This window comes from Elephantulus edwardii, unplaced genomic scaffold (assembly GCF_000299155.1).
Source record: "Elephantulus edwardii isolate Elephantulus edwardi_28Jun2011 unplaced genomic scaffold, EleEdw1.0 scaffold00208, whole genome shotgun sequence".
Classification (NCBI taxonomy): Eukaryota; Metazoa; Chordata; class Mammalia; order Macroscelidea; family Macroscelididae; genus Elephantulus; species Elephantulus edwardii.
The window spans coordinates 1822268-1834660 of record NW_006399958.1 but is presented as its reverse complement, the minus strand read 5'-3'; the positions used below and the strand labels follow the sequence as shown (position 1 = coordinate 1834660).

At 45.7% G+C, this 12393-nt stretch overlaps 1 protein-coding gene across 1 annotated transcript in view; it reads left to right on the top strand.

Moving 5' to 3' along the window:
- Positions 1-7695, top strand: part of KLK8 (kallikrein-related peptidase 8) — a 10471-nt gene extending 2776 nt beyond the window's left edge. The window contains exons 4-5 of the mRNA XM_006897356.1: positions 4044-4177; positions 7540-7695. Coding sequence (XP_006897418.1) covers positions 4044-4177; positions 7540-7695 — 290 coding nt within the window. The remainder of the gene's footprint in view (positions 1-4043; positions 4178-7539) is intronic.
- Positions 7696-12393: the final 4698 nt, after the last annotated feature.

Here is a 12393-nt window from a genome sequence, read left to right as displayed (position 1 = left end):
GGAAGGAAGGAAGGAAGGAAGGAAGGAAGGAAGGATAAGTATCTTTCCTTCAGGTGGACTGTGCTAATACTGAGTTCACAGACATGCTGAGTTCTCTAGTTATATTTACTTTGATTGGTTGGGATAGATGAACTCCTGAGAAAACAAAACAAAACAAACCCATTGGTCTTTCTTGGCTGTACTCTATATGGCAGCGATTGCCAGGCCTTCCTTCCTTGGTACCACTGGGCAGGTTTGAATCACTAACTTTTCAATTAGTGGTTAAGCACAAGCTGTTTGCACCCCACTGGAATCTTAGCCTCTCCAGGAAGACAGGCACCCAGGTTTCCAAACACCTCCTCCTTCTGGAACCCAAGAGAGCAGGCTCTCAGCCTCTACCTCCCTCGCATTGGCACCCCGTAGGCTAGGATCCCAGCTTTCTTCTCACTCTGGACTCAGAAGCCCGGGGTATGTCTGGACATCTTCTTCCCTCCAGGAACCACCTCACAGGGGGAGTTACTGTTCTGCTAAGAAGAACACTTGACTTGTCAGTTAAGTGGCAAAGTCAAAGTTCAGATCTCTACCAGCCTGACTCCTGCTTCTGCAGAGGCAGCGCGACCCATCCAGTCCTTGGAGAAAGACATGCACTCGGAAAAGTGCAGAGGGTCAGTAAAACAGGAGGAAGACCTTCAATGAGACGGACAACAAGGGGCTCAGACAGAGCGGTGATTGCAAGGAAAGGTGCAGAACCCGGCAGGGCTCAATTCTGTTCTGACTCATAGCCATCTAGCAGGGACACCAACAAATGGAAATTGGCAGGTCCCTTCAAAATTGCAGCTCCACCTCCTCGCCTCTGAGGACATCCCTCCTGATCTCTCAGCCTCCTTTGCAAAACTATCCAATAGACTCTTAGCTCCAGCAGGGCTCAGATTACATCACTGTTCTTCACTGCTCTTCCACTAGGGGGCTCTCTGACAGCGCATCTCTGCAGGAGAAAGGTGTCTCCTCTGGTGGGATTTACCACTTGCCAAACCCACGGGAGCATCAGTCATTTAATAGATCTACCGTAATGGCAATGAGTCGAACTTATATGATATGACTGAGGCTCAATATCAAGAAGACAAAGATTCTCACCACTGGGCCAATTGGCAGCATCAGGATGGATGGTGAAGAGATTGAGATTGTTCACAGCTTTAGTTTGCTTGGCCTCACAGTCAACACTCTTGGCACCAGTAGACAGGAAAGTAAAAGGCGTATGGGAAAGTCAGCTGTTAGGGACCTCTCCAAAGTACTGAAGAGCAATGGTGTCTCTCTGGAGACTAAGGTGCGCCTGATACAGGCCATGGTCTTTGCAATCACTTGTTATGCATCAGAGAGTTGGACAATGGCTAGGGAGGAGAGAAGGAGAATTGATGACTTTGAGCTGTGGTGCTAGAGAAGGGTGTTGAGGGTACCATGGACTGCCAGGAAAACAAACAGATTCATCCTGGAGAGGGTTAAACCGGGCTGCTCCTTGGAGGCAAGGATTCTGAGGCTCTGTCTAACCTACTTTGGACATATTGTAAGGAGGGACCGATCCTTGGAGAAGGACATCATGCTTGGGAGGGTGGAGGGACAGCGCAGGAGGGGAAGACCCTCTATGAGGTGGATTGATTCAGTGACTGGAATAATCGGGATGGGTGTGTCAGAGATAGTGCGATTGGTATAGGACAGAGCAGGGTTTAGGGCTGTTGTACATAGGGTCGCTATGAGTTGCAAACGACTCGACGGCACTTAACAACAACATGATCATCATGCAGGATCAAGAGAGTAGCATTTGCCCCGGGGATAAGGTCAAGAAAGGGTAGGATAGAAGGATGAATGGAAATGAGACTTTTGAGGAAGAAGCAGGAATACTGCAGTTACATTGTGATATTGCAATCAAGCAACCCACAGCTGGCTCTCCAGTGAGCTTTCAGAAACAGTACATCACAATAGAGGCAGACTGCGCATCCTTCTCCTGTGGAGCATTTGGTGGATTCGAACCAAATGCCTTCGGGATTGCAGTGCAGCTTCTTACCACTAGGCCACCAGAGCTCCCGAATTAATGTCATAAACCAAAATGCGTATAAACAGTTTAATGGAAAACTTGTTTACTTTGTAGGCTTTCACTCAAATCACTATTTGAAAACCTTCGAGTGGTCAAGGAATGCTTTGAAGAGGAGATGAGGTTTGGAAGAAGTAAGGTTGAGCTGAGATTGGGGAGCAGGTGGCCTGAGGGTTGGGGAAAGGCATACAGCTAGAGAGAGAGTTTGAAGAGGTTGCAGGTGTCACAAATGGTAACCTCCAAGGCCCTCTGTCACTTGTCCCTTAACTGGAAATTGGCGCAGGGCAAGAAACAAAAGATAAAGTCCAGAGGTTTGTTACTCTCATTGTTGGGGAAAGGGGGGACAGTGTGGGGGGAGTTGGTGTCATTTTGTCACACTCTACCTGACCAGTAGAGGACTACCAGATTTGGGGGAGTGGGGCGGGGAAAGAGGCAGAAAAATCCAGGTGGATTCAAACAAGGCTTTATTGGTGAGTTTACACACACACACACACACACACACACACACACACACTCACACACACACACACAGAGAAGGAGGCCTGGTGGCGCACTGCACCACGCACTGATCGGCTAATCCAATCCACCAGCTGATCCGAGGGAGAAAGGTGCAGCCTTGGAAACCCTCAGGACAGATCTCTGTCCTAGGGCAGGGTCATGATGAGAATAATGAGATAGTCTGCTTCTGTAAAGATTAGAGTTGTGGAAACACGATAGGAAGTCCTAGTCTGTTCTATCGGATCATTGAGAAAGGTGAGATAGCAAACTATACATAAAGATTGTTGTTATTAGGTGCCATTGAGCCAACCACTGTGTACAGTGACCATATGAACAATTCCCCCATCATTCAAAGGCAGCGATTCTTCTTCTGTCATCCTTAGTCACGGTCCAACTTTCCAACATATACAAAACAATGGACAAAAAAAAATCATGGCTCGGACCAGGCTCACTTTAGTCATTACACTGACATCCTTGCTCTTTAGCACTTTGGAGAGGTCCTCGAGAGCAGATTTTCCCCAATGTAACATTGTCTTTTGTTTTCTTGCCTGTTGTTATTACGGGTGTTGATCGTGGATCCAAGTAAAAGGCCAGAGTTTGAAAAGGCTGTGGCCTTGAAAGTCCCATTGGGCTGTTCTACTTAGTCCTATTGGGGGAGGTGGTCTCTCTGAGAAAGATATAACAGTCTAATTCTATAGAGACTTTGGGGCCCTCTGGGGCAGTTCTACTGTGTCCCGGAAGGTTGATATAAGTCAGGATTGGCTCGATGGGAGCAGCTATGTAGAGAGAGTGAGTCTCTAAATTGGACAACACAGCATCAAACGTCACGTGAGTGGAGATCCAAACAGGGCAATGTGAGGTAGGGTTTATATAGTTTAGTGCTTATATGCAAAGATAGGTCCAGAGAACCTGGAGAAAGAAATCATGTGTCATCCAAGATAGACGAAGTTGTATCTATCCTCGTCAATGGGCTCCAGTTGATATTATGCTTGGTGCACACTTTCCTGGTCTTAATGCCTCCCTGGTAAGTTACTCTGGTTCTCTCCCAGAGTCCTTTGCGAGAAGCAGGCCTCTTGTGCTGCTACGAGACCTTCCAAGAAGAAGTAAAAAGGGCAGCAGAGTCAGGCCAATAACAAAGTAAGATAGATGGGGTTGTTTTTATACTGGTTAATGGAATGCAATTGATGTTATCATGAAGTCAGGAGTTCTGTGCGTCTTTTCCTGGCCCAGGTCCCAGCTCAGTCAGATACTGCGGTTCTCTCTCCCAGAATCCTTTGTGGGAAGGTGCCTTCTTGTACTCTTCATAGCCTTCACACTTTTAATATAGAAATAAGGGGGGGGGGACACACAAAACAAAAACCAACACTGAGAAACGTGTCAGAAAACTTTCTCTGCATCTGCAGACAGAAAGGAAATTCGGTCCGGACAAGCACAAAGAAAAAAGGGCCGCTTTTCTGAGTACGACTTCTTTCCCCTTCAGAGAATTTTCCTGACACCCTCAACTGTGCTGAAGTAAACATCTTTCCTCGGGAGAAGTGCAAGGAAGCCTACCCGGGAAAGATCACAGAGGGGATGGTCTGCGCAGGTGACAAAGGTGGAGCTGACACGTGCCAGGTAACTCCCCCTTCCTCCCTCATTCCCTCAGCTCCCTCATACAGGTTCCAGGCTTGGAGGTGGGGTTCCCAAAGAGCACCTGGAGTGACCACTTTTACCTCCCAGGGTGATCACTCTTACCTCCCAGAGTGAGCCCTAGGTTCAAAGAACAGTAAACACTGAAGATCACACAGCATGGGCTGCTGGGAGAACAGAATTGTTACAGGTTTGTTTAAAGTCCTGATTCCAGAATGGGGTGCAAGCTGGGAAAAGAGAATTAGAGAGGATGAAAAAAGCCAATGAAAGACAGTCTAGAAGTCAAGTAAACACTCGGTTTTCTTTTTCTGTTCCTGGAATACGCACTGGCTATACCTCTGGTTAGGGAGCTCTGGTAGCCTAGTGGCAAGAAGCTGCGCTGCATTCCCTAAGGCACATGGTTCGAGGCCAGCAGCTGCTCCGTGGAAGGATGGGTGCTCTCCTTCCTTGGGATTGATTAACTGCTTCTGAAAACCCACCGGAGGGTCAGTGATGGGCCAGTTCCAACTCTACAATACACAACAACAACATACCTCTGGTTAGGCTGTTGTTTGCCCTCGAGTCAGAACTGACCCAGCCTTCTCCCATGGTGCATCTGGTGGATTCAAAGCAAGTGCCTTTGGGATTGCAGCGCAGTTTCTAACCACTAGGCTATCAGTCTGCCATTCTCTTTTGGGGCCTGGTTAGGTTTCCCAAAGGTGCTCTGGGATACAGGTTAAGTGCTTAGTTGTTAACCAAAAAGCCAGCAGTTCAAAAACACCAAGAAATCCTGGAAAGATCTGATGAGTTACATCCGTAGAAACTCCAGCCTAGGGAACTGTCTGAGACACTCTTACTGTGCCCTATAAGCTTGCTGTGAGTTGGAATCAATGCTACAGAATGAGTTTGGGTTCCTCTAGCATAACTCTTGTCTCTTGTCTTGGTTTTTTTGGGGGGCTACTCTTCTCTTCCCAGTTAGCTGGGAAATGGCACAGCCACTTTTCATCTCCCTTCCAGGGCTCCTTCTCTTGGGATCTGTTATAGTGACAGTATTCACCTTCTCACTGGTCCCACTTCTAGTCCACTGGTCTCAGAACATCTCCTGGATTGGCTCCTTTCATGGAAACCCCACCCCTTTGGCTCATGATTGGTTTTTGGACATAGTGCTGGCTTCCTCATTGGCCAAAAATGACGCCATTTCCATCTGGGACCCTTCTGTGAGAGTCAATATTTCTGAAATACATTCCCTAGAGAAAGTGTTCCTTTTTCACAGAAACATTACTTTTTCCTGAGGGTAGTGTGTGTGTATGTGTGTGTGTACCCATGCCACATGTACATGCGCACACAGCGAAAAACAATTCTTCCAGGCTTGGTGATTGAATTCAGTGTTCTCTTTTACCAATAGCCAAGAATCAACTCCATTTCTTCCATATAATTCCCACTGTAAAAACAGTATTGAGGTGCATGCATCATTGTCCAACCTCTTGTAACTTTTCAAAGGAGGAGAATCTCCTTCAACATCAACAGCCTAAAGCTTCTTACCAACTCTGGCATCAGCCATCCCTCCTGCTGCACCGTTTCTCTGCCGGGTTTGATTATCTGTTGAGATGGTCACACAGGACTCACAGACAACACTCATGATTATGGGACTTGGCAAGATTGGAAGAAGATTGCTTTATGTAGATGATACGACCATGCTCGCAGAAGTGAACACCGGAAACATTGACTGCAGAAGATCAAAGACTACCACCTCCAACATGGACTACATCTCAACATCAAGAAAACAAAAATCCTCACCAGTAGGCAAAGAGGTAACATCATGGTGTTATTATGTGCCGAAAAGTCACCTGTGACTCATAGTGACCCTATGTACAACAGCTCTGAAGCCCTCCCTATCCTGAGCCAGTCTCACTGACTCTGACACACCTATCCCCATTACTCCGGTTACTGTATTAATCTATCTCATCATGATAGATAGAAAGACGATTGAAGCTGTCAACAATTTCATTCTGCTTGGATCTGTTCTCAACATCCATGGTGGCAGCAGTTAAGAAAAAAATTGCTGCATTGGGAAAAATCTGCTGTCAAGAACCTCTTCAAAGTGCTGAAGAGCAATGGTGTCAGTTTAAAGACTAAGGTGTGACTTACACAAGCCATAGTTTTGTTTGGGTTTCCTTCCTTCCTTCCTTCCTTCCTTCCTTCCTTCCTTCCTTCCTTCCTTCCTTCCTTCCTTCCTCTCCTCCTCCTTCCTCCCTCCCTCCCTCCTTCTTTCCTTCCTTCCTTCCTTCCTCCCGCTCCTTCCTTCCTTCCTTCCTGACTCATTCATTAACTCACCCTCCCAGGGGTTTTCAGAGGCTATAAATGGTACAAAAGGACATTTCTCATCTTTCTCCCAAGGCATAGCTGGTGGATCCCAACCACTTGCCTTTGGGTTCTTTGAAGAACTCCCTAACCATTAGGCCACCAGAAGTATACCCCAAAGCAGCTTACTCAAAACAAGTCCAGGTCTGAGGTTCTGTCTGGCTCTGTGGTCTGGCAAACTTAGCTCCTGGACAAATGCCCCAAAGGCATCCACTCCACCACTATGACTCTCCTGCCTCAAAGACACTCAGCTTTCTTGACCTGCGGACTACCAATCTCTAGCTCTGTCTCATGACGATTTCCTGATTCTGTTCTGCCACCTCTCCATTGTTGATCCTCCATTGGGTTTTTGAGGCCATATGTTAAACCAAAGAATTTTCATCTCTCTCCCTACGTCTCTTTTGAATAGCTCCCTATGGACTGTGTCCCCAGAGCGCCAACTTTCTGCCAGGGAGATCCCTTTATTCCATCTCTACGATGGTTCTTTCAAGCCCGGCAGGCTGGTGAAACCGACCCATCCCAGGTTAGCAGTCTATATAGCTTGTTTACGTAGTCCCATCCCATGAAGATGTCATTTACTATATTTACATTATTAATAAGTTGTCCAGATCCTCTGAGCAGACTGCAAGCACTTCATATTTGCATGATGGGAATGATACCTACTGAACACTACAGAGACCATGGCTGGAAGAGTCAAGTAAACGCCTCCAATAATCGATGCTCAGCATCCACGCTCCTCTCTCTTGATTGGATAAAGAAAACAGCATTGTCTTCCCTGATTGGTTAGAATTTGCGCCAATGTCTTTAGACAGCGTATCAGTATCCTTGTACAAGGAAGTCCCACCCCTCCCTGCATCCTTTGTTATGTTTTGTCCCAGAAGGCAATGGATGATCCCCATTGGCTAGAAAGGAGCAATTATGCAAAGCAACTAGTATTAAATGCGGGATACAACAGGGAAAAGAACTTTGTAGGTTTAGGTGTAATTCATCTCGCCTTCTCGTTACAGGGTGATTCTGGGGGCCCTCTGGTGTGTGGTGGCGTTCTCCAGGGCATCACGTCCTGGGGTTCAGACCCCTGCGGGCAGCCTGAGAGACCTGGAGTTTATACCAATCTCTGCCGCTACCTGGACTGGATCAAGAAGACTGCAGGCATCAGGGATTGAGTCTTGGGGTGCGTGTGGGGTGTGTGTCTTAGATTCTGTCATAATAAATAGATCATGAGTATAGCTCCTTGCTTCTTTGACTACACGGGACACGATAGGTTGGAGTGGGGTGAGTTCACTCACTGGGAGATTGAATGGAAATTCTGGAGAGAATAGGATTTCAGAAGCTGTCACTACTGCTTGGAGATTTGACTCTCTTTTCTAGACAGAGTAGACATATTTTATCTATTTCCAGATTAAGAAGACACAGGGGTTTTCCAATAACCAACAGACTACCCCGTGAAATACAGACTTGAAGGCGATTTTATTTTTTGTGTCTTTTTTCTGAACAGCTAAAGTTCAGAAAGCTTTGGGGATGGGGGTGGGAGGGTGATCCTCTTTATTTTCATTTGCATACACAATACAGGTAATATGTATACAGTTTAAAGATTTACACACACACACATATTTAGAACCACCATTTAGATCAAGAAACAGTGTTGATCAAAACTCAAACTAAGGAGAGCTCTGGTGGCCTAGTGGCAAGAAGCTGCACTGCAATCCCAGACGGACGCAGTTCGAATCCACCAGGTGCTCTGCCAGAGAAGGAGGGGCAATCTCCTCTTGTACCAGTCAGATCTGATTTGATGGTACACACAAAAAAATAACAAAATTTTTTAAAACCCCCAAACCCCTCAAACTAAATGTAGTACCATCCAGTCCATTCCAACTTACAGTGGACAGTTGTTGTTGTTATGTGCCATCAAGTCACCTGCAACTCATAGTGACCTTATGTACAAGAGCCCTGACAGCTGCTCTATCCTGTGCCAATCTTATGTCTCTGACACATCTATCCCCATTTCCCCTGTCACTGAATCAATCTATCTCATCAAAGGTCTTCCTCTTTTGCACTGTTCCTCCACCCTCCTAAGCATGATGTCCTTCTCCAAGGACTGGTCCCTCCTTGCAACATGTCCAAAGTGTGCCAGACGAAGCTTCAGAATCCTTGCCTCCAAGAAGCAGCCTGGCTTCACCCTGTCCAGGATGGATCTGTTCATTCTTTTAGCAGTCCATGGTATACTCAATACTCTTCTCCAACACCACAGTTCAAAGGCATCAATTCTCCTTCTATCCTCCCTAGTCATTGTCCAGCTTTCTGATGGATAGCACGTAGAGCTGCCCTGTAAAGTTTCCAAGGCTGGGATGTTTCTAGGAAGGAGGTCTGGTGCTCCAGTGTTTAAGCACTTTGCTGTTAACCAAAAGGTCAGGGGTTCATATCCATAAGCTGCTTCAAGGAAGTAAAACAAAGCAGTCTGCTTCTGTAAAGGTGGTGGCACTGGAAACTCTGTGGAGTTATTCTGCTCTGTCCTATTCTACTCTGTCCTCCAGGGACACTATGAGTCTGAATTTACCCCACAGCAACGAGTCAATATTTACAGAAGTAGATTGTCACATCTTCCTTCCATGGAGCAGCAAATGGGTTGAAACTACCAACCCTTCACTTAAAAAAACCAGATGCTCCACAAGTTTTTTATTGTGGTTTGAGTGAAAGTATACAAGGCCAATTGATTTTTCCATTCAGCCAGTCATACAAATGTCGAGTTATGTCATTAATTGTAATACACACAATGTAAGCACACTCCTCCCATTTCCTCCCTGTGATTCTCATTTCCATTCATCCTTCTATCCCTTTCTGCTTCCTAAGCATTTTTCCTGGGTAAATACCATCCTTTCCGAAGTTGTAAGTTGATTCTTCTTAGGAGTGAGTGTCTTCCTGGTGTGATTGTTATCATAATGGTCTATTGTCTGCTGCAAGTTGAGCTTGGGAAGGGGTGATTGTGTTTGTTGTGGGTTCAAAGGGTGACTGAAGGCAGGCTACTTTTTTGTAAATAAATTTTAATTTTATATTGATTTTCTTAAAAAGTTTGCATACATTGTTTTTCACACTAAATTTTTCCCCATTTCCTTTATCCATTCCTCGCTCTATCCTTCACATCATCCTACCCTATAATTACACCTCTGCCCATTTCCCCCCCACTAGTTTATTTACAAAATTCTAATAGATTCTTTCAATTTTCCTCACCCCCCCCATCAAATTATACAACCCAGTGATTAATCCTCTCTTCCCCCTGCACATCCACATCCTCCTGTTTCCAGCCTCTCTCGCCTCTCCTGGATCCTTATACTCATTCTGAAATAACAGTCTTATACAATATTTATCCTTGTGGAACTGAGTTATTCACTCAACATAATGCTCTCCAGTCCCTCCCAAATTAGGTAATAATTTACAAAGTTATTGCTCCTGCATGCTGCATAGTATTTCATTGTGTGAATGTACCATAATTTCTCAATCCATTCGTTTGTGGTTGGACATCTGGGCTGTTTCCATGTTCTTGCGATGGTGAATAATGCTGCTACTATAAACATTGGTGTACAAATCTCAGTTTGTGAAGGCAGGCTATTTTAAGAGAAATAGGAACCTTTCACACAGTTTAGGGCTGTTTGGGGTTATCTGCTATGGGAAGAAGGAATGAAGATCACGTCATTGCTGGTGTCCACCTTAAAGCTTGGAACCCACTGAATGGAGGAAAGGATATTTTGAGAAGTTTTCATTACTACAGGAGCTTAATGCAAATTGTCCTGGAGAGAGAAATGGGAACATAAATCAAATGCTCAAAAGAGATAAGTCCTTTCTATCTTATTCCTTCCCTCTTCATGTCTCCTGCCTCCCTGTTACTCAAAAGGGCCCTTGGCTTGGCACGACGCAAACGTTGACTCAGGTCAACAGGAAGTAAGAGTTGCATTTTACAGAGAGGTACCAGCACCAGTCTGACGGGCGTCATAGTACTCCAAAGTGTTTACTTGACCTTGACTGAACTTCAGGTTTGCTTATACCACAAATCAAGATTACACGCATATGCAATTATTCTCAGAAACAGGTTCTTTCCTATCTCTAATCTGCAAAGGTAAACTGTAAATTCTGATTACTGTACAGTCCTAAAAATAAATCATGCATGTTTACCTTGTCTGAGTAAAGAAACATTGCAAGGGGAGTACAACAGTTCAGAAAATAATTCCACATGTTTCCGAGGTGACCTGGGTCTTGCCAGAGTCACTCACTCACAGCCAAGCCTCCGGAGGGTTTTCAGAGGCTGTAGGTCCACCTTTCTCACACAGAGCAGCTGGTGGATTTGAACTGCCTGCCTTTGGGTGGTCAGCTTATCTCCTTACCCACTATGCCACTACCAACCCCCCCCCCAAGCTAATTGATTTGGTTGTATAATGACTTTCTGTATTTCATGAATAATTTTGCCCTTTCACAGTTTCTGCTCAGCTGTGGGCTGATCCCTTCTATCTCCCTACCTCACACTTCCAACCTCACCTCCCAGCATCAGTTGCTTCACTCTATCCGGTTTTGTCAGCTATCGTCTCGAGAAAGAGAATGTGATTGGCCCAGCTCATCTTTTTTTTTTTCCCTTCAGCCATAAGTTCTTGAACGGCCAATGATTTCAATGCCTCTGGATCAGGTGACCAGTTCTACCAAATCTGTTGATAGCTGAAGTCACGTGATAAGAAACTTGGTTGCCTGAGCTTGGGGTGGCGTAGTTTCCCACAGGTGGTATGAGTGTGGGAGAAGTCTCGCAGACGCTGATGTTGTGAATCCCCAGGGACAATTCATTCCCAGTTCCCAAAATCTTGAGGAAATCTTTCAGATGCGGTGCTAAATCACTGAGAGTTTGAGAAGAATTTCTAGAGGAGTTACGGAAGGGCATTTTGTGGTGGTGGTTTTTCCATCCTATTGTTCTGTGCCAACCTGCTGACAATGGTGGCAAGCTTTTGCATGATAGCTCTGAGTTCTGTCCTATCCCTAGTTGATCTCACTGTCTCAGACACACCTATCCTCATTACCCCAGTCAAGCCATCTCATCTGGGGTCTTCCTCTCCTGCACTGTCCCGTCACTCTTCCAAGCATGATGTCCTTCTCTAAAGACGTGTTCCTCCTGGCCACATGGCCAAAGTATGTGAGATGGAGCCTCAAAATTCTTGCCTTCATGGAGCAACTTGGTTTTACCCCTCTCCAGAAGAGACGTGTTTGTTCTCTTGCCAGTCCATAGCACAATCTTCTTCAGTACCGCAACCCAAGGGCATTGATGCTTCTTCGTCCGTCATTTTTAGTCATTGTCCAGATCTCTGAGGCACAGTAAGTCATTGGGAAGATCATGGCCTGGATCAGGTGCATGTTAGTCTCTAGACTGACATTATTGCTCTTTTTCACTCTGGAGAGGTCCCTGACAGCAGATTTTTCTAATCTTTTGATTTCCAGACTGCTGGTTCCAAGAGTGTTGCTTGTGGATCTGAGTAAGGAGAAATCGTTAACAGCTTTAATCTCTTCTGCATCTATCATGGTGCTGCCAATTGGCCCAGTGGTGAGGATCTTTGTTTTCTCGATGGTGAGCTTCAATTCACGTTGAAGAATACAGTTCTTGACCCTCTGCAGGAAATGCTTCACGTTCTCCTCATTTTCAACAAGCAAGGCTGTGTCATCCACATAGCACAATTTGTTGATGAATCTTCCTCCAATTTTGATGCCACATTCCTCCTCACAAAAATCCAGCCTCCTGGCGAGCTCTGGTGGCCTAGTGGCAAGGAGGTGTACTGCAATCCCAGAGGTGCACAGTTCAAATCCACCAGATGCTGTGCTGGAGAAGGAGAAACACT